This window comes from Hippoglossus hippoglossus, chromosome 24 (genome assembly GCF_009819705.1).
Source record: "Hippoglossus hippoglossus isolate fHipHip1 chromosome 24, fHipHip1.pri, whole genome shotgun sequence".
NCBI classification, from domain to species: domain Eukaryota; kingdom Metazoa; phylum Chordata; class Actinopteri; order Pleuronectiformes; family Pleuronectidae; genus Hippoglossus; species Hippoglossus hippoglossus.
The window spans coordinates 18,513,155-18,541,116 of NC_047174.1; the positions used below are offsets into that span (position 1 = coordinate 18,513,155).

The 27,962-nt window shown below is 41.2% G+C and overlaps 1 protein-coding gene across 3 annotated transcripts in view; it reads right to left on the reverse strand.

The window, feature by feature from the left end:
* bach2b (BTB and CNC homology 1, basic leucine zipper transcription factor 2b) overlaps window positions 1-27,962 on the reverse strand; it is a 94,359-nt gene that overhangs the window by 26,866 nt on the left and 39,531 nt on the right. For 2 of the 3 annotated variants that reach the window (XM_034579621.1, XM_034579622.1), the window contains exon 2: window positions 6,433-6,687. In XM_034579621.1, coding sequence (XP_034435512.1) covers window positions 6,433-6,675 — 243 coding nt within the window. In that variant the 5' untranslated portion in view covers window positions 6,676-6,687. Of the gene's footprint in view, window positions 1-6,432; window positions 6,688-18,426; window positions 18,473-27,962 lie in introns of those variants that run through there. The other variant, XM_034579623.1, reaches the window with a different exon arrangement.

Consider the following 27,962-nt stretch of genomic DNA (forward strand, 5'->3'; position numbering starts at 1 on the left):
GATGTTTGCTCAAACTAGGCACACTGGCATGTTTGCCTGTTTCTTTTGGGAAGTGCAACAATTACGTTTTCCGTCTTAAACTTTGCTCAGGCAACCATAAAATGCCTCTTCAGTGCTCTTCACTCGGCCTGAGAGGCACAGATCCGGGTTAGTTTGCTTTCTATCTTACTGGAAGATCATTCTCTGTTTTAATTGGTTATGCATTCCACATGGAGTTCTTCCAGGCTCAATTCTTGGTCCACTGCTGTTAGTAATTTGTTTATACTCCCACTTGGGTCCATCATTCAAGAATTTAACATTTCTCCTATAGCTGATAATACACTATTAAACATGCCAACTCTCATTGCCAACAACCTCGGCACAGTAAGTGACCTGACCTGGCCATTTTTTACTGAAAAACAAGATACCAATTCCTTTGGTAAGTCCCAAGGCTTTGAGACACCAGATTCATTCTTTAACAATCAATCAATCAATCAAATTTTATTTGTATAGCCCATATTCACAAATCACAATTTGTCTCATAGGGCTTTAACAAGGTGTGACATCCTCTGCCTACAAAAAAAACCCTTTTAACAGGGTAAAAAGAACGTAGAAACCTCAGAGAGAGCCACATGTGAGGGATCCCTCTCCCAGGACCTTTACTAACCTCTCTGTCCTTAAAACCTTGTTTGCATACCAATAACCTTGGTGTGATTTCAGATACTGATCTTAACTTCTATTGGCACATATCTAACATCTCTGAGACTGTCTTTGATAAGGTCAGAAACATCTCTAAAGATCGATGGTTCCTGCCTCAGTCAGATTCTGAAAGGCTAGTTCATACATTTATTCCCAGTAGACTACATTACTGAAATACACTTTTTGCTGGATTGAAAGGGCAGGCGGTAAATAAACTCAAGCTCATTCTGAATGCTGCAGACAGAGTATTAACTAAAACCAATAGGTCTGAACACATCACCCTCATTTTTATCTTCTCTGCAGTGAATCCCAGAATAAGAAATAATTTATTTTTATTGTGAAAAAACAAACGTCTTACTTAAATCTATGAATGGTAAAGATTAGATAGAACCCATAGGCCATCAAAGGTCTTCTCACAATACTTAGAGCTTGTGATAACTTTTTTCCACATCATTATTATTATTATTATTTTTTGTACATTAATAATATCCTTTTTTCTATTACTTTCTTATTTTATACAGTGGGATGTAAAAGTGTATATTTTTGTCGAGTATGATCTTTACCTTTTTTTGTTTGTTATCCTGAAGCAAGTTGGGTCTATGCCTGATGTATAAAATGTGCTATATAAACACAGTTGACTTGACTTGACATCTTGCTCCCACAATATGGAGGTCATTTCTGTTCATCTCAGCGATGACTGATCCTCTCCAGTGGAGGGCTCTCTTTGAAATTCTACTCCCTGCCTTATATTTGTGGCACACTCACAAAAGCCAATCTTAAGGAATCCTCATTGGCTTTTACATTCACAAGTCTTATGATAAAGAGAAACACTGAGCATGTGGGTTTGTTTTCATATTTTAGTAGGGCGTCACCGTGGGGACAAAAATTGAGGTCTCCATAGGTAGAGCCTGATTTTCAGGGTTGAGACCTGGTGTTATAGTTAGAATTAGGTTTTAGATTTGGTTATGGTTAGGGATTTAGTCGTGATGGTAAAAGTTAGGGTCCAGAGATAGGGAGTGAGTGTCCCCCATGGGGATAGTGTCAGCTTGTGTCTGTTTATGTGTGCGTAAATCTTCTATCGTCCAACATGGACATCGTGCTCTTCTGTTCCTTCCCCCTGCCGGGTGGTCCGGGAGGTCAGCATCGCTGAGATAAAGCACAATTGTTTTGTCCCCATGATGTGATGGCCAACAAAGCCCCTGATTAAACCGGCCGCCCCTCAGCAAGCCCGCAGTCACATAAGATATAGATGATGTCACTCACCCTCCCCAGCCCTGGCTATTGCAGGGGCAGCGAGGCCATGAGAGAGGAATGATGAAGGTGGTGGGGGAGGTGGTCTTTGTTTCACATTTTGCACCAGCCTCCCCCTCTTTCTTCTGGTAGTAGCAGAGGCCTCCATGATTCACCCTATGTTGCACATACAGTAGGTGGCAGCTTTCCGTGGCCGCAGACAGACACACACGTCAGTGAAGTGTTGCTAACCTGCAGCAGAGCTAAAGGGGGCAGCTCTGAGCAGACACAGCAGTGCGCCCCCCCCCCCCCCCCCCCCCAGCATCAGGGAGAAAACGTCATTCAAACACGAAGCAGGTCTGCGTCAGCATGCTTCAGTCACTGACTGTAAAGCAAAGGGCGGCAGTAAGCCACATTAGTGAAATCACATTCCTCCACGAGGAGGCTGTGACCTGTCTAGACAGTCACACATGGGATGCACTACCTGCTGGAGAGGGCGGAAGACTTTTATTTATTTAAAGGGAAATTTCACCTAAAATATGAGTATAATAAATATTAATATATGAGGTCAAACAAAGAGCCACTGACGAAGTAAGTGTTGTTTACTAGAGAAGTAAAAACGAGTATTTCCAATTTATACCACTTCATATTTACTCCACAATATTTCACAGCTATACTTAGTGGTTATGATTTTACACCCAAAATACAGAGACTAAAAAAACTGTACATAAGCTCACCCCAGCCAGAACATTTAAAATGCTTCTTACTTGTGAGTGCATCACCAAATATACGTAGGCTATATTTTATAATAATCTGGAAGGGTCCATTTTGGTATTGCTGCTTTGGGATCTCAATGCAACTCCCACTTATTGAGCAAAATATATGTTGTCAAATACTTGAAAACAGAATATGTTTAGATTTGTATCACATTTTGTTCTGCCAAGCTGCAGAGAAGTCAGTCTTGACACTACTTGACAATCCTTTCTGATATTTCGTAAAGAAAACATCTGATTCATGAAGCTAAATCAATAACGAAAATAACAATTAGAAGCAAATTTTCATTTCTACACATTGTAGCATGTCATTGGGGGGTGTGGTTGAAAATGAAGTGGCTACCTTAAGTGTCCGTTGCAGCAGAATAACATATTCATTTGATGTTGTTTTTACATTTAGATAAAACAATAAAAATAAAAAAAATATGTGTGAAATGTTGTCAACTTGAACGGTGATAGACAAAGGAAAGGAGGCTTGGTTAAATCCTCAATGGCAGTAACTCTCCCCGGTACATAAAAGAGACAGTCATTGAAAGATGTTACGTTCCACACTCAATCTCACACCTGAAACACCCAGTGGCTCATGCATTATTCATGTGTGCAGCAAATGAATGAAAGGGAGGCAGCTTTGTGCATCCAGGAGCCCTTCCCCGCTGTCAATTTTTGAGTTAAAGAGTAAAAAAAAACAAACTGTGATGCTCATTTTACATAAGACGACAATCTGACAGCGACTTCTCCTTCAATGAGTGTAGCGACAAAGTCATTTGACAGGCGCCTCTTTATTAATGCATGCTGGCCCCAGCAAAGAGCCGCAACGCCACAGCACATGTGGGATGTGCCCCAGTTTTTTCATCGGCACATGTATATGTGGATGTGTGTGAGTGTGGGTGTGCGACATCAATACGTCAGAGTACTTTCATCGTGTGTTTGGCGAAGCAGCTCTGAGTCAGTTTAAAGTGACAGCGTGAGAGCTGAGGTGAGCAAGAGTGAGGGGTGTTGCTGAACCTGACGAGCGCCGAGCCCGAGGTGGCGTTAATCTGCGACGTGTTACCTGCTGCCGACAACGACGACGGCGTCAGCTGACAGGTGCTAATTGGCAATCACAGCCCCATAGGCTCAGTGTTGCACTTTCTCACACCTCTCACCGGGTGTTTATCCTCCAGTGAATGGCAGATCAAATTTAAATAAAGGTTTACTGACATCATTTGGGTGAAAGAAAGGCCCCCGTAAAGTGATAAGAAAAATAACTTCAGCAATCAGAAAGTCAAGTCAGGAGATGTTAAGATGTTATATTAATTAAAAAAAAAGGTGGGAATGAAGTGAGATTTTCAGAAACTCTCTGGTGCCATTGGGAAACCGCCATGCCCCTCCAGACCCCCCCTGCGAAGGAATTAAATGAATCCAAAATCAAATTATTACTTCTAATTATAATTATAGTTAATTCTATTCTCAAAATAATGTATTGTAAAATCTAAATGTATGTGTTTTAAACAACATTCTGTAGTGTCATTAAAACTGATGGATCAAAGCTGACACTCCTCAGGTGTTCAGACAGAACATGAAGCAGATTTTCAACGTGGATTATTTGTGAAAATTTACAGTTTGGACGTTTAAACGGTTAATACACCAACTGTACAGAATTTGTGTCTCAGTGTGTGTAAACAGACTAAAATGGACAGAATTCACTAAGCTCTTTTCCAGTCTAATAGACCACTCAGTGATTGAGAAAAATAATACCAATACTATGTGCAATATTACTTTGTTCTTTTCATGTGCAATGTTGCCATGTTTAGCATCATAAGATGTACAATATCATCTGCAATATCCTATATTACTTAGTTCCACTTTATTAGTATTCGTTAATTGTTTCAAATAATTTATTTTATTTTCATTTCTATTGTTATTTCTATTAGCCACTGGTTCATTTACTCCATATACACTTTATATTTTCATGTATAATACACTTCTTTATTTATTTATTACCCTATTGTTTGTTCTACTGTGCTATATTGTATAATCTTGGAGGAAGTTTGCACAAGAATTTCCTTCGGGATTAATAGAATCTTATTTTATTTGCTTGACACTACAGGTCACATTCACCCATTCACACACATATTCATAAAAAGTTTCTATAGACAGTGCTCTTTCATTCACACACTGTTGGCACAGCCGTCAGGGGCAATTCAATGTCTTCAGTGTCTTACCCAAGGACACTTTAGCATGCATACTGCAGGAGCCGGGGATCAAACCACCGACCTTCTGGTTAATGTACAACCACAGAGTGTGTCCTACTCTGTAGGCTACAGTGTGCTACAGAGAGTTTCACAATAAGAGGGAGTGAAACCAGGGAAATGCAGCGACCAGACATCATCCTTTGTAATAAAAGAGCCCAAAATGCCTCTTTTTGTCCCATTTGTGTCTGTTCATCACTATTTATGACAAACAAAGGTCCACAGCAGTCCGAAGTAATTACGCTCATAATCAGTCATTTTTATGACATCGGAAAACATACAAATTCACATCAGGCGCAGTATAACTGGCTGTCAGTCACCAGAATTTGATTTCCTGGGTTCAGTCTACATGAGGGAGCAATATTGTACGAATGGAACATTCATTCACAGTGTTACATGGAAAAATAATGAAAGAAAATGATGCATAATCCAAAGTATTGAAAATAAATCACTCATTTTGAGTAATATAATGGAATATTTAACAAATTATATTCAAGTATTATGTAATCTAATAAGGGTTTTTGAATCTCTGTCCACTCTAACATTTTTGAAAATGTAAAGTTGTATTATTGTAAAATGCAGAATTTAACAGCTGTTAGGAAAGACATCATGGTCAGCAACACTTCTTATTGATTATCCATGTTGCGTTCTACACTGGTAGCTGAGACTAATTTCCTGTTGTTTTCTTCCAGAAGGGGGGGGTCATGTGTTTTTGTTTCCCAACATCTCTACTTCCAGACTAAAATGCTGACCTGGCATTTTCAAACTAAACCAGGGCCAGCAGCGTTTCCAAATTTCTCCTTTTAATTCGCTCTAATCTGTGGAGTATCTGTAACAGAGCTCATGCGTTTTCAAACAATAACGTAGTAATGTGGACGTAGCTTTAAAAGTGACCCTTCCAAACCTGATGGGAGTGTGAAAGATCCCTAACACAACTGAAAGTGTTTTCCATCAAAATAAAAGATACCAATGGACGGGATCACTGCAGTAGCAACAGATCTACTTCTGGCTGCTGTAGTTGCTCTGTTGACAGGAGTGTGTTGTGGCCCTGAGATGTCTGCTCTGACTCAGCTGCTGTCTGTGTCTTGGAGAACTTCTTGACTCAGAATAGCCTATTGTACTTTGCAAGACAGCTGCTAATGTCTCTGTGGATAAAAGTTTCTGCCCCTAGAATAAATGTAAATGTTATGTGCTGCTTATTTTTATCAGATGTTGGATGAGAACATGTGTCAGGCTTTTCCACGAACTTGGAAATTGACCGTGCAACCAAAACAAACAGTTTAGTTTGCTTTTGATGTGTTTTATATGATAAGAATATAGTGGACACAGTTCACCATGTTATCATTTACACAAGTTCTTTGTTTATGGTCACAAGATGCGTTCTGAGAAGAGTGTTTTACTGCGTGGAAAGTGCTGAGTGCCTGGTTATTGCCTTTGTTTCTGTGTCAGGGGGAGTTTAAGTTTTACATTGTTTAAAAGTCAATAGCATTTCAGGGAAACATTGTGTTTGATGAACAAACCTCTTCAGGAAGGCTAACGACCAAGCCATTCTCCGCCTGGCCCACCAGCGCCTGGAGGAAATACTCGCTGCAGGCGGCCAGCACGGACCGGTGCCCGCGGAACTCCTTGCCCTCCACCAGGACAGTCACATCGCACAGGATATCCTGCTTCCGCTGGTCGTTGAGGCAGAGGAGGATATTGGTACAATGAACCGTCGACTCATACACATACATGGGGGCTTCAGGCTTCACATCCACGGACATTCCGCTCACGCCCTGAAAATAGAAGCAAAACAGAGGGGGATGAGCTTACAGCTGAGCCTGGTGAGCACATACCCAAGAGCTGATATCTGCCCTGGTTGTCTGCTGCAGACAACCTCCTACACAGGCTTGACGGACTGTTGCTCTACGCTTTACATACTCACTTTTAGTTATTCAAAAAGTTACTAGTTACACATAAGAACTCACACAGACATGAATCACACAAGAACAGACTTAGAAAGTATTTCCAGCTTATACACATTTCCATCAATACAAAAATCGACAGATATATTACAACAGAACAATGGCGATAAATTAATTTAAAGATTCGGCCATTTCTTTTTTGAAAGCTATGGTGGAGGCTACCGACCAGGTGCTAGAAGGTAAGTTAGATCATGCATTGTATAAAAAAGTCACAATCACTGTCAAGCTACTCCGAGCACTTGGACACATCAGACCATCAGCGGAAAGAGGCTGAGAAATTTAAAAGGAGGAGCTTCTTCACAGGATAAGAAATGAAATGACGCAACTGAGGTCGATGATTAGGCATGAAAATAGAAGCAGTTGAATAAATGCTATAAGCAGGAAAGAGTCAACCTGCAGTCCACAGGAATATTACTCTGTTCCAGGTTTGTTGTGTCTTTGCTTACTAGTTTGTAATAATTTCAATTTAAAAGAGATTTGCATTCTCATGTGCAACAGAGCCCGAGTGACATGGGTCTGTCTGCCTGCTGAGAACTTCAAGTTTTTATTCTAACCTCAGTTCTCCACCATTCAGCTCTGTACTCAAAACACAGAGATGAAGGATTACATTGATATCAAGCTTCTCATCCAGGTTTCGATAGACAGATTTATAAATAAATACTGATACTGTTCATGTAAATCCACGCATGGATTTACATGAACAGTATCAGGAACAATGCAAGGTACTGTTTACTCTGTGCCTACCCACTATATTTACATTTTCAAGCATATCAAAATAAATAATATCATATTTGAAAACATAGATTATGTAACCTGGCTGAAGTAACAGTAAGTCAGTGTCAAAACACAAACATACATAATAACACATGGCCTAGATTCTCCTGCTCACTCACTCACTCACACACACACACACACACACACACACACACACACACACACACACACACACACACACACACACACACACACACACACACACACACACACACACCTCTGGAGTAAAAACATGTCACTTGTCATGGCACAATCTTTTATCTGAGTGTGTGAGATTACTTTTCCGTCACCCAGGATTCTGAGTGTCAGTAAATCTGGGTGAGAGGCCTCAGGAACAGTGGTGTGTGTGCCGAACGGTGTTGTTGTGAAAATGAAGACTGAGAGGAGCCTTCACCTCGCATGTGGAATAAGCTCCCATCATGTGAAAATGGGAGCTCTTCATTGTGTGAATGGAAAAAGGACGGGGTGAGGATGAGGAGTAGGAATCTCTCCACACTGTAGCGGATCGGCTGAGACTCTGATCACCGGCTTTGGTGTCACGAGCAAATGTTTCTCCTCCTGAAGGCAATCAGTCCAGTTCACAATCCCCACAACAATATACAGGAGTGCTGAAGGTAACTGTCAGATGAGCTTTACAGGAGGTGAAATTAGTAAATGTCACCGGTTTAAAGATGGTTCTGCCAAGAGAGATGAACAAAGAGCTTGTGAAAGACACTACACAAAGGCCTCTGGCTTAACTAGAATGGGTAAATATATGTGGAATAAATATAGATATTACAAAAAGTGCATGTGGAGTAAAAAGGCTCCATGTTAATGTGGGGAACAGTGCTGGAAGAAAGTGTAACTCCTGACTTCACAGACATATTCAACCACATTTAACATTTTCCTTCTTAATCAACATGAGAGCAGATTATTGGACTAAATGTTAAGATAGAAAGAAGAAGTACTTATTTAAACTATAGATTGCAAAAATTATATTATTTACTTTAGTTTTTAGAGTTGACATTTTATGCAACCGCGATCCTTTACAGATTTAACAGATTCATTCCTCCAGACTTGAGCGGGAGTTTTGGGCCGTGAGTCAGCTGAGACAAGCCTCATAAAAGAGCTTTAAATCTGAAGCTCAAGGAAAACATCTGGAAAACATCCACTGACAATCCGCTCTGAGCTGAAAGCCAGACTAAAAAAGGTGTTTTAGTTAGTGATGCAAGTCGCATCATTTTAAAACTCTCCAATGATCATCTATAAACCAGATGAAAATATGCAAAAGACTGAGCAAAGTCTTGACCCTGAGAAACTGATTATCCTCATAAGGGAACTGGGTGACAGTTGAGACTTCTTCCAGAACAACAGGCATGTTGGAAAATCAGACCAAGAGACCTTCAGCAGCCCAGTGAGTTGTGCTTTTTGTCCAATCAAGTGCAAGAAAGAATCACATTGATGCCTCAGCATATAGGAGAGTTCTTCTTCTACAAGAGAAATGACGTCGGACACAAGCAAACTCACACTGAGCCCAGACAACCAGAAATGAGGGAAGTGAACATTCTGGCTGTGTGCGGCTACACTGAACCACAGGCCCCTTACTATGAGGCCATTTGTAGATTCAGCTGTTTACCTATATGACAGAGTTATGATAATGATTTTGACTGCAGCAGTCTGCTGTGGGGGCTGTTGTGGAACAACTGTGTCAGTCCAGACTCCTCCTGCGGTTCTGGCTGGTCCAACTGTTGTACAGTTTGCTTATTTCCACCAAACATTTTTCAGTTGGCTTCCTCGGATAATGACCTGTCTTCCAAGAATAATGTTTCCAGATGCGGTTGCGAGGTTCAGAGCAATCCAAACATGCTATTTCTACCCTTCACTTGGACTTCAGATGGTTTGTTGCAGCGGGGGGAAAATGCAAGGATGACACAAACACATGGCACACACAAACACACGGACACACACACACAAATACTTTGCAAGCATATTCCTTTACAAACACACACATACATGAAGACAGACACATACCCAGACGCACACATCACAAAATAGCCGGCTGTGGCAGAATTATGATTAGAAGTGCTGATTTCCTTTTTTAACTCCCAGGGTCAGTTGTTGACGGCAGCTGCTTATACTGATGCCGCCAAGCTTCTGGTGGGTGTCCTAACATTTATGCGCAGATCAAACGTGCGGCGTGATCACGATGAGTACACTCCAGCGGCAGGGCAGAGCTGACTTCAGGGTTTACGGCCAGCTTCTCCCGGAGCGAGCCTGCTGATCTGAGCAAAGCTGATGAAGACTAATGTGGCTGGAGACCCATTAGCTCTGCACTCGGCCTTACAGCAATTACGCTTGTGGAGCTTCGGTGCACCACTTAAAGCAGCACTCTGCCATAGCGTACAGAAGGTGCGTCAGAAGCAGCTGCAGGTAACATCTTGTACTACACTAATGTTCACCTGTCATGAATCGAGAGCCAGCACTAACTGTATCTGCTGCTGCCTGACTGTTGTCCTTGGTCAAGTGATGTTTTACCATCTTGAATCTAAATCTAAGATTGTTATTTATCTAGGAAGATCAATGTCAGTCACAAGTCTTTTATTGCATATATTTATTGATAATTACTACTTTTATGGTAAATGGGCTGTTTTTGCATAAAGTCGACCACTTAAAGACAGCACTTTAGCGAACCAACCTCTAAGCCACAGCCATGGTTATTTTATTTTTGGGAAGCATTTTGTGACTTTGCTCAGGGAAAGGTCCTCAACTTTACTCACTTACTTACTTCAGTTCAAAGCTGGAGTCACGATGTGGTTAGCTTAGCGAGGGGAAGCAAGGAAAAAGAGCTAGATTACCCACATCTCTAAAGCTCACAAACTCGAAAGATGTATCTTGCAACATTTACACAAAGCTAATCGCCTCTTGACTAATAGTACAAATGCATATTTCAGAAAATGTCCATCTATTCCTTTAAGAAAGAATAGTGGACAACGCATTCTGGGTAAATACATATTCTTGCTGGACTTAAAAAACGTGAAGAATGGATCAGGACTGCAAGTTGTTCATAATCATTTCCCAGAGCCATAGGTAAGATCTGCATGTTCTATTCATATCCATAGCAGCAGTCGATAACCTAATGATATTTAATATATAAATTTAATTATAGTTATATCATTAAAATGAGGTATTATCATTTTATATAACAATCCTCAAGACGAAGCTGGAACAAGCTAATATTTGGCTGGTTTGCCTGATAAAGTCATTACAGTAGCCAGTAGTCCTTTGTCTTGATTAAAGCTTTGTTGATTAATTGATTAAGTGCTGAGTTGTTTCAGCACTACAAACATCCACTTCAAGCTGCGTGGTGAACTTGTGCCTGCTGGGAGAATAAAAACACTTCAGGACGATTTCCTGATTTAATGTGGCAGAAGCAGAAATGAAAATCTGTCTACAGGCTCAATGTCACATTATTTCCTTTGACGCACACACACCACAAATTGTGCGCCATGCTTTCCTCTTTTTTTTTCTCAGTTATCGGCAGTGTCACTGATTATCGCCATGGAAACGCAGCTGAGATTCCCTCGGGGGTAGGTCAGAAAGATCTTTTGGCCTTAGTCAGGCTTTAGTTGGATGCATCCGTTCATTATAAGAGCAAAGCTAAGGCTGGACTCATTCTGTGGACAACAGCAGCATTTATAGAGGAACAAAAACATTGAAGCAGTCATTGATCTGAGGAGGACGAGCAGCAGGAGGTGTGAGGCAGCTTTGGCCTGACGCTATCATATTCATGTGGTCTTGGTTGGGGGAATTTAAGTAGGAGGGGTAGTAATGTGTGACTGAGTATCATAATGTGCTCTGTGATGTGTGTCCCCCCTCCCCTCGTCAAGACTCGGCAGGATGACGTTCAGGGTGTGTGGAAGGAAGAGGCGGGGCTGGGCCATGACAGATTTAAATATACGAAGGAGAGAGGGCGGACAGTGTTTGGGGGCTGAACTGAGCCCCCGGTGGCAGAGTCATGATTACTCCTATCATAAAAAACACATCATCCGTTATTCATGGAGCTCTTCTACACATTCCTGGAGAGATGCCCTCCTTGAGTTTTCTATATGCAGATTATATACAACAGCATGGATTCTTTTAACATAGTTTGTTTTGCCATTTCTCCTTGAAGCAAAGCCAACACTGAAAGCTGCGATGTGGAGGCTTCCTGTTTTCTCTGTGCTTCTGGCAAACAGATACTGTGCACCTCTGCAACGACGAAATACTTTCATGTGGGATTTGCCAGTTTAACGTGCAGAAAAACAGAACCAGATTGGAAACCTGGCTGCATCCGAGCACCAGAAGATATCAACTAACCCTCCTGACTAACATTGTTCTTCTGAGTCACTGGTCGGACAGTTTCAAGACAAAGTCCGTCAACACTCTGAAGGCAGGATGTTTTCAAGAACACCCATCAATATCAAAGCAAGACAGAGGTGGACACATATAGAGGAACATTAAAGGGTGATTATCTTCAGAACAACTTGAGTCTTGGAGCTTTACAGTTGGTTCCTGACCTTTGGAACATGTACAGCAGGTGACGAAACAATCTCCAGTCAAAGTCCACTTACTCAAAAATAGACACAAATCACTGAGAACAATAAGAGACAAGTTGGTGACAAAACAATCCTCACTCAAGGTCCACTTATCCCTGTTTCCCACTAACATCTGGCTCTTGTGTTGCGTGAGGATACAATTGGCATTAAATCCTGGGTCAAATTACTATGCAGAGGTCACACGTATTTGGGTCATTGACGTGACGCCTATATTTTCTGTCCGACTGCATTTTCTTCGGTTAAAAAAAGGTTTAAATACATAAAGAAATACCATATATATGTAGTACCTGTCCCGTATATGTACACACTTTAAATTTCCAAAAACCATTAGTTATTTAAATGTTTCTGTTTTTTAAAGTGTCAAAATATCATGTGGTGCAACCGTCTGGCCATGACTGCTGTTGTGAAAACTTCTTTGAAATTACTCAAAATCTATTCAAATTTATTTTCTGCCATATTTCGCATGATTTCCAAAGTCTTTTGTAATCCTGTACAAAATTGCAAAGCATTTGCATTTATATTTCCATCATAGTATACAAACAAACTTTGTCCGATGATGTCCATTTTATGAAATATCATGTGGTGCGACCATCAAGAAAGGACCAATTTGGGACTGTTGAAATCCATTCAAAGACAGGAAGTTGCATCATAAACCTCTCAAATTTGGAAAAAAATAACCTTTTCCACAGCTCAAAAAAACTATGAATTTTTAGTTATTTCTAAAGATATATATTTTGATTATAAATTTCATAGTGACCTTTTGTGCTGACCTAGTTTGTTTTCTTTAGGTGGACAATTCTGTGGCTGTAAATTTTGACTGAACTAGAAAATATCATGTGGTGCGACCAAATGTGGTGCGACCATTGCAGAGTGTTTTACATGATAGATATATGTCCTAGATTGGGAGTTTTGGGGCTTTTTTATATTCAATTAATGATTTCTATACATAAGGTACTTTATTTTAGTATTATTTGGAAAATATCTCTATGCAATTAGAGTATTTTTTTCTAATATTTCAGAAACAACGGTTTATGTTAAATTTTTGTATTTATTTTAAAATTGGCCTGTTGAAAATCCTTATACGTCATTGACCCATTTATCAACTCCAATGTAAACATGACACCGTGGTGGATGTACTAAATATAAAAAAAGACAGAGAGACACACAAGTCTACTTAGAGGGTTTACCCATGTTTAATAAACTACATATGCGCTTCCTTTGGTGTAAAAATGTTAAAAGTGTATTACTTTCTCATTATGGGGCCTTTAATCTCTTGATATCGTAGATCTTTAAATCTTCCTAATGATTTTCACAGTTCCATTGTGATGAAGACTGTGATACAGACAAAAGATCAACAGCAACATTGTTCTGTCGACTTGGACCTTATCTTTTCATTTTGAATAACTCACATCTAGGATTGTGACATTACAGGCCTACATTTTGTAATTTTCGGAAATCTGATCAACGAATTCTACGAGTATAATATCTATATTACCAGTTGAAACTAGGACGAAATGGCATCATCCTTTTTGTAGAGATGGAACCTGCTCCATTTCTTACACTTAAAGCTGCGGTTGGTAATCCTGGGAAAGCTAGCATGAGCAGGATACACTTTGGAAAAATGCAAACGATACATCCCTCCCCCTCCCAACGGCCTTCTTGTCAAAGCACGCACACTGCCCGACAACTCCTCGAAGCCGACTTTTGGCCAGACTTACTTCTGGCTATTGACCCTGCTTCAGTGGTGTATGTCTCCCCGGCTTGTGAAGACCCTGTCATGCACAGTGAGAGCACGGATAGGGTTCACGTAGGCAGGTAGGTTAGTGACGGACAGGTACGCCAGCCAAACAACTTACCAAGCCTTCCTTTTAATCAATGAAATTGTTTTTTGTTCCATTACTTATTGATTTGTTGACATATCTGATGATGTTTTCCATCATTTTCCTGACAGATTAGTGCCTCTGACAGAACAACAATGCTCAGCACGGAGCAGAATGAGGCAACATGAGCACCTGCTGCAAACCACAGACAAATGTGGGTCAACAGATATAATAGTTGTGGGACGATTTTGTCCCACGGAACATCGTCAGAGCATGACTGTGACGAAATCCAAATGCACTGTGGCTCCGTGTAACAAACAAGGTTAGTCTCAACTGCTGCTGCGACAGACTAATAACATTAACCACTGAGGCAGTACAGTCAGAGGGAGACTTGCATGAACACTGTGTCACTGTGTGGAATTAGGGGGGAGGACTTCTGCCAGATGACTGTAATTACACTGATTTTAATTGGAATTATCAAATTAAGCCACAGTTACAAATGCCCTTGGTGCTGTACAAGGTGGCAAATGTCAAAATGGATGAGGATGAGGATGATGATGATGTTGATGATGATGATGATGATGATGTTGATGATGATGATGATAATGATGATGATGATAAATACAGTAGTATAAGTATAACAGCGTATGTTACCATGCTTTCCTTCTACGTTTGCAAGCAAAGCAAATGCAAGAAAAAACATTTTTAGCCACAAATGCACATCATAATGTACTGTATTTAAATACAATGTACTGATACTTTTTTTTAAAGGTTTCATTTCCTCATGTGAAACTATCTGCTTCCTCATAACCTCTGATTATTATTTGTGGCAATGTTGGGCAGGTTGCGCTGAGCACATGTATGTACATGGTAAGTTGTCAGCTACCCAAGCTGACAAGACAGAAGTTGAGAAAGTCAGGAATGAAATAGAGTTCTGCTTCACCACCTAGACCCAGTGGATTCCAGGAAAGTACAGATTTAGGGGTTTGGGGTTTTGGTTTGTGTCATTTTTTTTCTTTCTAAATCTTGTGCGGATGTGGTTGGTTCTGAAAGTGTTTTACATTCTCCAGACCAACTTTTTCACAGGTAGCATCTTTTTTGGAAAATGATGGTAATAATCAATGAGCTTACATGTAGTTGTCTTAATTTACATACTCTAGTCTGCAACATACTTTCAATTTCTCTCTCATTCTCTGTCATAGTGCTGTGTGGTTCGGCTGATTTTGTGTTTCCTATTATTGTGAAACTTCAACATTTCGAGCTGTTGACCTGGTTACAAGTTTAGAGTTGCCCACAATACACACACAGCATGACATTCCCATTTGGACCGCAACCATTGGTACTGCATCAGCCATTGTGGTTGAAAGTAGCACTCTTTTGGCTTTTAAGAAAAATGATCATCTATACACAGCTTCATCTTTAGGACATGGTGACATAAAGACCAGCTTATTTGACAAAAGTACAGATAGAGTGAGGCCGACATGATCATTGTGCACTGTAACTTGTGAGCTCTAAAACATTTACACAAACAAATGCAAAAAGCATCTCATTTAGTTGTTCTGTTAAAATAAACAGTTCATATTTAAGATGGCATAATAATCTTGAAACATGTGCATCTCCAGTCATGCAGTACTGCATCATACATTCATTTTGGACAATAGGGGGCTGTCCTTTATTATCAAAAGGTGGTGCATACACAGGATGGACAAACTGCAGAGATCATCAGAAACGCGTTAATAGTTCATTACGAGCGCCGAATGGGGATATCAGACACAGGGATTGATTAAACAGGGATTACTCTATCTGGGCTGTAATATAAAATGCAAATGAGGTTGGATTCAGACCTACAGCTCCTAACTTGCTTCAAATGTCTCCCTGGATATTATGCAACTACACCCCTCTCTGTTTCTTTTAGTCCTGTTCAGGTTTCACACTCAGGTTATTTAAGACTCTAAATGAGCTGTGATTGGTATTATATGAGCCACAGCATTTAAACTAGTTACCTGTGTTAATGTTGTGACTGATCAGTGTACCTGACATCACTTAAACTCTCCAGAAATTATAATTAATGGTCATGCAAAAACTGTGTGACTTCACTTGTGATCCACCTTTCCACTCGACAAATATTGGTTATTTCTGTTATGTTGTAACTTAAGCAGGACTGAGTGGTTGCCTGGTGGTTGATACAACTCTCTGAACTTTGTGGCTTTTGATAGTGTTGCAAAACCTGTTAAATATGCACTGTCATCAAGACTAAAAACAAGTCTTCTTTTCCTGTTCCTGAAAGAAAAAGATGTTCTCTAATTACACAGCGAGGTTTTGTGTGTGCAACTGTTGCTGTCACAGACTAAACATCCTGCCCAGGCTGCATCATATACCTCAGAAATTATTAATGGAGCCCATATTCAGCCAAAACTATGCCATCACAAATACGTGATTTCAAAAGGAGAGGCCTTTCTTGGTAAGAGGAAGGAAGTCTTGTGTGTCTCCTTATTGCAACAAAAAAATCTGTAACTTAAGAGGTAACTGAGTAATGCATTCAATGATGTGGTGTTCGGACACAAAAAAGAGAACTAAGTGACTTCAGCATTCAACTTGTTTCCTCACACCTCGGTTAAAAATGGATGAATTTGAATTGTCATTTAGATAAAGCACATCATCAGTGCGCTGTATCAAAACCAGCAGCGCGACGACATCCCTGAAGTAAATTCCTCCATTTCAGATTGTAAGACATGTTTAGAGCCGAGCCGTTTTTGTGGGGCTTTCCACTCCGACCACAGAGGCTTCACTAACATCCATGGCAGATGCTCCTCATTCTCCACACTGCTGATAAGCCAAACAGCTTTCAGAAGGTCACAGGGTTGCCAATATTGATCCTGAGATAATATGTGCAAGACAGCCACCTCAGAGACATGCAGCTGATGCTCACCGGGATCTGCTGATTAAACACTGAGAAATGTGGAAGCATGATGAGAACCTTTCTTTGCCGTGTTTGATTGCACTAACAAAGATATCTGAATTATTTCCACTGTGCAATTAATTCCAAATCATAAGTCCTGTTGTGTATGTATCATAAAATATTTAATACTGAAGAATGGGTATCACTGTGGTTGTAAATGGAATATGACTGAGGTAAGGTGTTTCACAACAGATGGTATTCTAGAAAGTTTGAAAGTAAAACCTGGGTGTCATGGTACCATGTCAGGATGCAACTGGACTCATTATCCTCAAGTTCATCTACATATGGATCAAGTGCTCTTCGTTGCAGATAGAAATCAATACTGTCTCCCTGTGCTTCGATTGGAGGACTGAGACAAAGACAACACAGCATCAAACCCTCCACACAGAGGAGGTATTCATGCACAAGATTCAGCTGGACTCTAGATCTGTTGCCCTGGATCTAATACAAGTGCCTGTCCTGAGAAGGCACCTACTCTGTACTCCATTAATGTAATGTCCTTAGCAAACACTCAGGACTGGCATGGTCACATGACTGGAGTAACCTGGGTTAGGTTGCGTCCCCTGGGTGCAGCCAAGCTGCAGACCATCCCACGGTGCTCCAGCTGCTGACACTGATGAATGGGACTGGCTGAGAGAGCGAGCATGCAAGTGAGCAAGCTCTGAACAGGCCAGAATGCACTTGGACTGCTGCACAGACCTGCATCTATCTGCAACTGGCCTAATTAACACCAGAGCTACTTCATCTCCCGGCAATGGAAAGGTCCAGGCAGTGACCTCAGCCACGGAATCAATACTCAAACCACCGCCGAGATTTAGCTTTTAAAAAAAACAATTAGTGTGTAGCACAAGCCGTGCAGAAACAATCAAAGACTTCTGGATTGCACACTAAGAAACTCATTATCAGGGTAAAAATTGCATTGAGGCTTTTGTCTTTGACATCAGGAAAATGTGAAGTCAGAGGGGTAAGAGACTGCTTCAATCAACAAAAAGACAACGGAAGAGCATAATGTGGAAACAGACGCTTGGCACTCGTGGCCAGGTGTGAACACGGGTTTCTACAGCATGTCTTCCAAACCTGGTGTCACTGCGGTGGCTTTCATCTGCATCTAACTGAACAACACTCAAGACACTATGTAAAGATGCATGTTGCTGATTAATCCCTCCTGAAAGCTCACCTCGAAGAATAATATCAAGACAAACAATGAAGGAAACCACCCGCCCTTGACGGCCAAATAATCAAAAATAGGTATCCTGTCACAGAAAGTATTCACTGAAATGCAGTCAGTATCACTGGAGCTGCCTGTTGAAAAATACAAGACTTTACTTTGATTTCTTTAAAAATCACCTTTGCCTACTATCAAACGTCACAGAAACAGTGTAAATCAAGCGGTGTAAGCGTCACCTGAACACGTTGCCATTACCTCAGAAAGGCCTAAGCACAGATCCAGTCATCTTGTTATTCCAGTCTGCTCTGATAACTTTCTAATGTCTCTCACTGTTGGTTACTGTCGGGATCTAGCCTATCAGTGTCTGTGGGTGGTGAGTATGACTGAGCAACTGAGGTATGTGTGTGTATGTGTGTGTGTGTGTGTGTGGTAGTTTTGCATGTGCGATGGCATACCAGAGTATTTCTGGACCCTGCCTGCTTAAATGCAGCTTGCATGAATCATGACTTCCCACATAGTAGGTCAGTGAGCGGGGTGAGTCATATTGCTGTCTTATATGGTAACACACTGCACATGTGATAGAAACACTGGGGTTATCTATAGACTGGGCTCGATGTTTCAAATGTCTGAAGCAGAGTTGCTCTGTGTCAGCGTCCTCTTGGTCCTCACATGATATGACAACTAACTCCTCTTCTTTTAGTCGTCGGAGAAGAAATATCTTTGATGTCTGTGAATTAGACGTTCAGTATTTGAACAGTCTGCCCAACATTCTGGTGTGACTCAACGTGACTCAGACCCCATTCGGTTTTCATTGGACACAGCCTTTAATGTAAATACCACATTACTGCACAACATGCGCCAAAGCAAAGACTCTCGACTCCAGAAAGGTTAGCGGATACATATTGCATTTCTTAACTGGTGCTTGACATTCACACCTGCACACACAATAATCTGTTTGTCTAAACCTCTTTCTGTGCGATTGGCTGAATTAACAAGGAAACAAGTTTTGGTGTTTGCCAGCCCCCCTAAGGCCAAAAGGGGGAAACAAAACACCCCCAAAACCACCACTGCCAAGAGGGAAGGCGCCCTCTGAGGGACTGGATTAGGATAAGTGGAGTGTTCTCCAGCAACCGCCTGAAAAGGAGCAGATCTTGCACTAATTAGGCCAGTGATGGGCAGGCCAAGGGGCTGCTAGCATGAGTGTGACCAAGCCTGGATTATGTGCTGAATTATTAATGGAGTGAAGAGTTGAGAAGGGGGGGGTCGGTAGGTTTGAGGTGGAAGCCTTCATCTGAAACAATAGACTCGGCACATGCATGAAAAAAAATGTAACCGTCATTTCGACAAAAAGCTCACACTCAGAGCTCTCATGGAAAAAAAAAAATCAAGTGGAAAGTCTCTCCACAGGAAAGAGTTGACACAGAGGCATCGCCCACGTCAAAACCTTCAAAAGCCACGTCTGTACGCATGCATGTGTGTGGGTGTGTGTGCAAAGCCAAGGGAGCATGTGTGTGTGATCATGTGTGTATGAGTGAGTGGGCTGGAGGGTACAAGCCTGTTGATATGGCAAAGAAAAGCATTTTTTTTCACACACGTTTCTCTTGTGTGCAACATCTCAGGTTTTACGAATGTGCTTTACATTGTTGTAGAAACATGCGTCAATGTGCAAAACTGGAGCACTGGTATAAATATCCTGCTAAGATCAAAAGGCCGCAAAACCAGGCTGTGATAAAACGATAAAAGACAACATCTACGAACGCGACTGATTGTAACACACAGTTGACAAGCACAAAGAGACATCCCTGCGTGCCGCAATACTCAGGGTCGGAGCTTGACACCACGCTGACGCTTCTTTAATCATCAAATTCTTTCGTGTGTATTTGTTCATGTGCCGCCGGAACGTCTTGTTCTGCCGTGAAAGACCACGCGCAAGACTGGAAGGCCACGCGAGCGGATTCCCTCCAAACTGTCTTTCAACCATTCACAAACAAGCTTGTTTAGCACGGCGCCCTGCAGCTCTTGTTCTCTTCCTTCACAAGGTTGCATACGGCTGTCATTCATACGAGACGCCTGACAACATCAGCATATTTACCTCTGACTAAAGAAATCTAATTTGAGGATAATGTGACCACTCAGCATAAAAACAGTGTCACAGCAACGCAGACGACACGATCAGGTTTCCAAAAGTGCAGTTATCCATCAACATGCTGTCATGGTAACAATAAATAAAAATGAAATGGTAATGAAGTAAGTCAAGGATAAAGCACAAAAAAAATCCTTGGTTAGGTTTTGACTATTTCTAACCATGTAGTTTTTTGTGCTTTGTGGATTTGGTTAAAATTCCTTAAGGTTCGAGGACCTTCATCTTCATGGCTACAAGGATAAACCCATGTTTAAGGTTGTGGATTAATGGTGATTAATAAATGAAACAACAATGCCTGGAACAGTGGTCTCCTGTGTGTCCTGATCCAGCGTGACTCGTTTTTTTTTTACTTGTAGTATTTTATGTCAATATTTTATGTGCTAGAATTTCAGGCTCAGAATGGAGGCTCACACAGGCTGATCTTTATTACAGAAGAAATACTTAAAATGACATTTCAACATTAATTTTCAGAGAGCTCAACCCCTCCCATGCATGGAAATGGCAAATAAATCAGTTTTTATGATGTTTTTATGACTCCATGTGACTTTGATTGCGAGTGTAAACAAGCTCTGATGAGTGTGGCTACTGTACGTTGCTGACTTTAACCTCCCTGGCTTCTAAGGTAGTCAGACCGGGTCACATAAAAACCTAAACGTCATTCACGTCATGGATCTGCTGAACAGCCGCTGCTGTCAGTTTACGGCAACCGCGGCGATGCCAGTGTGAGGGGCACGAGGAGGGGGGGGGGGGAAACACATTCACATGTTCCAACACTTGAGGCTGAGTTAGGAGCTCACTCACATTACCCAGCCAGGGAACAGCCACGTCAGTGTGAGGCAGGTTTCTCCCGGCCTTAACTCTAAACTCACAGAGCAAACTCCATCCAAATTTTAATGTCCGGAAACATGGGACACCTGAACACCAGAGGCACATCTAATCTTACATCATATCACTCCGACAATCTTATTTCATCACCGACAATGTGGGCAACATCACATGGTTCCAAATCTAAAGGGGCAGAATATAATGCTTACTGAACATAATCAACATAATGAAAAAATAAGTAAATAAGTAAAATAAGTTAATCAACAAAATGTTACACCAGGTTAGATGACCCATTGGCAGCAGTAGAAGCCACGCAGAGGTAATCAGGGAAGTGATGTGAGGGTGAAAATATATGCGCACACACACACACACACACACACACACACACACACACACACACACACACACACACACACACACACACACACACACACACAATGACATTTCTCTACAACTCAACTGCAAATGTTTTTTAAGGAATGTAATTGTGGCAGAGGTGTATTTTCTAATAGCATCATGTGGATATGATTTGATTTAAATAGGCCTCTATGGTAAGCTGCACTGATACACTGATATGTATCCGTAAAAACATTCACAGACAACAAATTTGTTTTCCACCATAACATCTAATCTTGCAGTAAAATATCCACTGACAACTATGACACTTTTTAATCGTTCTTTTTAGACCCTCATAGCAATAAGGTCAAATTGAGCCCAGTAACTTCACACACAAATTAAACACAACCATGATCTTTCCCTAAATTGAACTGAACCAAAGCACAGCCAGGTCTCGGGATGCAGACCGGCCTCTGCTGTGAGAGTTGTGCATCTTGTTCACTCTCCATCCACCCTGTAAACATGAGTGGCTTCATTCATTCAAATTAATATAATCCAGCCAATTCTGTTTCGTACAACACGTATTATCAATAACAATTTACAATATACCTACAGGGTATATGACATCATCTACTGTAAAGCGTGAGTGCAATGAATGTGTCATAGGTCAGTCAGCGCTGTCAGAGTACGTCAGCGCAAACGCCGCCTGTCTGCAATCGAGTGCGAGGGCACAGAATGAAAGGTTATGGTTTCAAGTGTGCGCAGATGTGACACAGAGTGTGGTTTAGTGGCTTTTGGGCAGCCGCCTGAGATGAGTCAGACTGAGAAGAGAAAGTATATTGCTTATTGATTGGACTCATTTGCACGCCCAAGCATCACAAGTCACAGTGGAAATATTCGCAGGGAGGAGGAAGTGCATCACCCGTAAGCAGAGTGTGAATTGTTTGGGGCGTTTGGTTTTCATCACTTGCTCCTAATTATGAAGCAATACAATATATATTGGAACCATAAATACATTGGAATACAGCACATTCAAGATGGACGCCTTCAATCCCCTTGAACACCCTGTCCACCTTGTGATGACAGAGCATTTTCTGTTTTTAAATGCACAACTTGTGACTCAACTTTTTCCATCAACTCTACTTGTTTCCCCCTGTCACAGGCTGGCAGTAAAAAGTAAAGCAGGGCTCTCAGTCATGAAGTCCTCCCTGTGTAATTATTGCATTTGGATCCATCCTGCAGTGATTTATCTTGACATGGGTGGGCCAGCTGTGTCATGCAGCCATTAGACTAATCTGTTAAACACAGTGTTGCAATCGGACTATTCATGTTTGCTGCGCACTGTCACATGGTGATAGATAGGAGAAGGACAGACTGATAATATGCACAAACAGAAAAATCTAAAAACGTTACAATGTGGTGCATAACAGTTTAAATATTTACCGTGAAATGAATATTTCTAAGAGAACAGACTTTAAAATACTGTTATTAAAACAGTGGCTGTGTCCAAAATCCCCCACTCGTTCACTACCCCCTACTCACTGAATAGGGACTTCTATGTAGAGGACTATACAGTGATCTCATCGGCAAAAGAAAAAAACACTTTCAGACACTACGCAGGTCATTTTCTTTGAGCTGGTAATTACATCATCGTTGCAGGATTATGACGTACAACAACGTCAGCTGGTGGAAAGTCCCATAATAAATTTGAAATATTTTAAATATAGTACTTATACTTTAACCTCAAAATGCTTGTTGAATCCCCATGTTTAAATGTAGACATAAACTTATTTGCTGCAGTTTGTGGTGTGATGACTGCCACAACTCAGACTTGTCTCATGCTGGTTATGAAAAAAAATCGCCATTGAAAATATAAGAGATATACTAAAACAGACTGTTTTAAAATTGTGTCTGTAAAAATGCTGGCAAATATAAACATGCATGTCTTTATCTTCACAATAATTCAGATCATTTTCATCAGAATAAGAAGAAGTAGAATCAGCACAGAGAGAGAGAAGTGCTGCCCTCTCTAGTCTCGTCTCTCCACCCTTTTTCATCCTGTCAACGCTGTGAGTGCAATGCAGGATGGTAGCACTACAAAATGGCAAAATCACCATATAGTGGACTACGTAGTGATTTCGGACACAGCTGGTATGTGCTGCTTATATATGTGAATCTACTAAAATGTTGTTGAATGAGAAAGAAAACCTCTTTCATACTCAGTCAAGGACTCTTTTTAAATTGGTGAAACCACATTCCTGAGAGTGAAATTCTAAAAGAAACACCTGAAAATACAAAGAAAGTTTTCAGAATTATATAATTATATAAGTTTCACTGGTGATTATCATTCAGTTCCTGAAGTGTCCCTTACTTGTTTCTTTGTTAGACTTAAGCTGCCTTCAGACATGCACTCCGCAGGATTCACAACGAGCGATTGGGCGAGTTGAAGACATTTTCTAACATGCAACAGATGCAAAAATTAAAAAAACAAACAGAAAACAAATATCTCAGGATGAAAATGCAGAACCATACAATTAGGAGGCGTCAGGAGAGCTTTTGTAAATACGGGCAAACACTAGTGTTAATGTGCTGTGAACAAATAAAAGTGATCTGCCCAGCGGAATTTTACATTACGTCCTGCCTCTGCATGGTGTGCCACCCCCTCACCTGAATGCTCCGGTGATTTCTTTGTTGTTGTAAACACGTCTAAGGAGAGAATCTCCTGCTGCGCTGTTAATGTGTTAAAGGGAAACCCCAAAGAAAGTCCAGACCCAATTGCGCAGAAATCCTCAGGAGTCCAGGTTTAGAAAGTACTCAAAAAAAAATCAACAATACAGACATTTAGACGCTCACAAAAAGCCACCTCTCGCTCTTCTTCCAAACATTGCCATAGTTCCACAGTGTATATCTGGCTGTAAAAGTGCAGGCCACTGGTCAAATGACTCACTTACAGTCTTGGCTCTTGAGGGATCAATATTTATCTCTGGGAGTATTGATTTTTTTTAAATTAAAACATGCAACTGTACCAAGTTCAAGGAGAAGGAGCAGCGAGAGCAAATGGTGTACGAGTCACTGTGGAAGAAACCCTGAGCTCACACTCTATACTGTACACCCAGACCACAGCACGACACAGCAGAGTGCACACACGGTGGTATATACTGGATGACATTTGTCCAAGCGACGTGGGATTGATTTTTCCATCATGGCTGGAAATGAGTAATCCAATAATCAGCTGAAAGCACAATATCTATAGGCAACACACAGCAAGTCAGAGCCCGGCTGTTTGTTTTCACACACTGATCCTCCTCTGATGGGACTTAAAAAGAATGTAAAATCAAGAGATGTTTCGGGACAGTGACTTTAGGAGAAACTCTGGTTTAAATTTAAAATCTGTCATTCTTCATTCACTGCACTCTGATGTTTTCAATGACTCTGCAGCTTGGGAGAGCAGACAAGCCCGTGTGCTGCCATTTGTTAGTGTCATCATGGCTGAGAGCAGCAAGGCAGACGGATGAGTGTTCATATCTCCATCTATCTGTCTCCTCGTGAAGATAAATAAGCAGAGCCATTCAGCGTTCACCTGCTCTCAGTCCTTTCATGAATGTTTCTCTTTCAGTGTGAACATGAGGGAAATGTTTCCGCTCCATTTTATTCACCAGTCAATCAAAGGGGAATAAATCTTACTCATATACAAATGGTTTTTTTTCATGTGTAAAGGGTTCAGATTGGGAACCAATTTCCCATCAGTCACCGTCAGAGAGGTGTTCCGTTTAGCCTTTAAAGCTGCACTAATCAATGTTTTTCATATTAACAATGCATCAAATGGCTGTGTAATGTTAAAGCGTCGCCTGTAATGACAAACCTATAGATAATTATGATGACATCACAGCGTACTTTGCACATGACCTCTGTGCCAGAAACAACTATAACGGCTATATACTGTTTCTCTATGTTTGGTTAGCACTGCTAGGTCTTATTACAAGTTAGCAGCATAACGTCTGCCATAACTGCACAAAACTTAAAGGTCACAGGACATAAAGACTACATGTACAAAATCACTAGTAAGCGATTCTTGGTGACTTTGTCTCCAAATAAGGTAAAAACTGCTTTTTTTCTCTACCAAGACGATTGGGCGGAGGGGTGGGATATGCTTCATACAACTGCAATCTTTGCTGTTACAGACTTTTCTGTTCAGTATCCTTTAGGAGCTTTGTCTCGCTCTCTCTTTTAACACCTTTGATTGCGCCACACTCTCTTAGTGCTTCAAAAGGATGTGGTTGTTCTACCGAGCGCTAAACTGCTTTGTGCTCCTCTGTTGAACAGGTAGATGAAATACCTGGGGCCCCTGCTCTGTGTATCAAAGGTCACCCTCCTCTGCCACTTTCACCAAATGCAGAGCAAACATTACACTGACAGACAGAGGAAGCCTGCCTCCTCCTCCTCCTCCTCCTTCTCAGATCAGCCTCTTGAATCCTCTGGGGGGAAAAAAACACGACGCAAGCTGCTGCTATTTGCAGATGAGAGACGGCACTGGTTGGAACAACATGCTGGACTGCGGGAGGACACTGGCTTTTCTAGTGGTTCACAGTTCCTGGAGGGCATGATTGATGCACATCTCCGCTTGAGTATCCTAAGCGTTTTAGCTCGTCTGCGGCCATGCAGCTGCCACAAGGTGGACACGGCCTGCGAGCAGCCTTTCTTGAGCTCCAAACAGAGCTAAATGGCCCTTCTGTATCCTGCCACAGTTTCCTGACCGAGGTCAACCTCTCTGCACACCACAAATTACTCCCTGAAATGCTGGCAGACAGGGCCGGCGAGAGATTGCCATTTGCTTGTTTACGGTTCAGACTGTGCACTAAGTCCCCTATCATAAGAGGCTATTTTTAGCTGCCTAATCCTTCAGTGGATTTATAATGGCCCAGACTGACCAGATGACAAAAATAAACATTAAAAGCTTCATGTTGAAGCATATACTGGGTTTATGCACGATCTTTAATTATTTTTTGCCCTTTACATTTCCCTAAGGAAAATATAATCCATGCATCCTGCAGTCACGGTAATGAAAGGCGACAAATATACATGTCAGCTGAGAGCATTTCTGAGGAAAGCAACCATTCAGCAAGTGTTAAAAACAACAGGTTTGTCATGGAGAGCGTCTGATTCATTCTTTCATAACTGCTGGACGTGACCCCGGACATTCTGCTCTGCTAAGCATTAACTGAGGAGCTTATCTGCTGAGGTGGGTGGTAACAAACATGACCACACATCGACTGCATTAACCCCCACCCATCGCAGGATTGTATCAGGAACTCCTCTGACTGTGTAGGATCCTGCAGACATAAACATAAAGAGACAGGGCTGGGCCTAAACCTCTCGGCCCTTTATAGCTTTAAAGTACCACACTGGGAGCTGAGCCCTGTTCTCCCATAATCATTCCATCATTCCATCTCGCTTAGCTGGGTGCTGCGGGCCAACATGGAAATTCAAAACATCCACAACATGTTGTTTTGAACACATTTTTTACATTTACTTAATTAAAAACTGATAAATGACCTAAAAGCTTGGAAGCCTATCAATAGGCAGCGGCAACCAGCCCACAAGGAGTAAAAAACTAAACTCCTAAACATGGCCAAGCAGGCATTGATACAATAGAAGTAGACCAGGAGTTCAGCTTACTGTTTTTAACTGACAGGTACCATTACACAGGTAGCCTTCAGTGTGCTAAAAAAGACATGCTGTGGATGTGTTGTGTATTTGCAAGTCTTATTTTTCTGCCTTGTCTTATAAGCTGCCTGATTCTTTATAAAAAAATATATATATTTACTTTCACCAAGAAAAAACAAATAAATCCTAAAATGAAAGTCAGTGTAAAGCAGCAATAAATATTTGTTCAGAATTTGTCAAACCAAATATTGACCACCTAGCCAAACTGAATGAAGAAGATTATATAAAATTAGGATTCAATATCGTAAACATTGGAATTGCTGGGGGCGTGACCACTGATGACAGTGATTGACAGCTTTCTCACCAACCCGCGAGGCCCTTAACCGTGTGTTTATTATCCTAACCATGGTAACCAAGTTCGGGTTTGTTATCCTAACCATGATGATGAGGTCTGATTAGCCTGTTGCTTTATGGGCACGATGTCAGGAGACTCTCCAACAGGTCGTATCTGAAAGTGAATATGACAAATGACCTATAGGGGTGTTCAGATTGGACGCCTTTCCCTTATTATGAAGTAACGGAATAAATGTTTTCAATTTCTCCCCCTCATTATTTTTACTGTTTAATGTGCCTGTGAGAATATGTTGTCGTCCGGTGCCAAGCAAGCAAGGAGCAGATTACGTCATACGTCAATAGCGAAGATTTACTGCAAAACTGACCAGTACAGATTGAGGTCAGAAATGCACTGAATTTTAGTTTGAGGTGAGATGAGGCAAACATGTATTTTCCTCACCAATAGGTCATGTAAGAAGTTTAGTTTCAC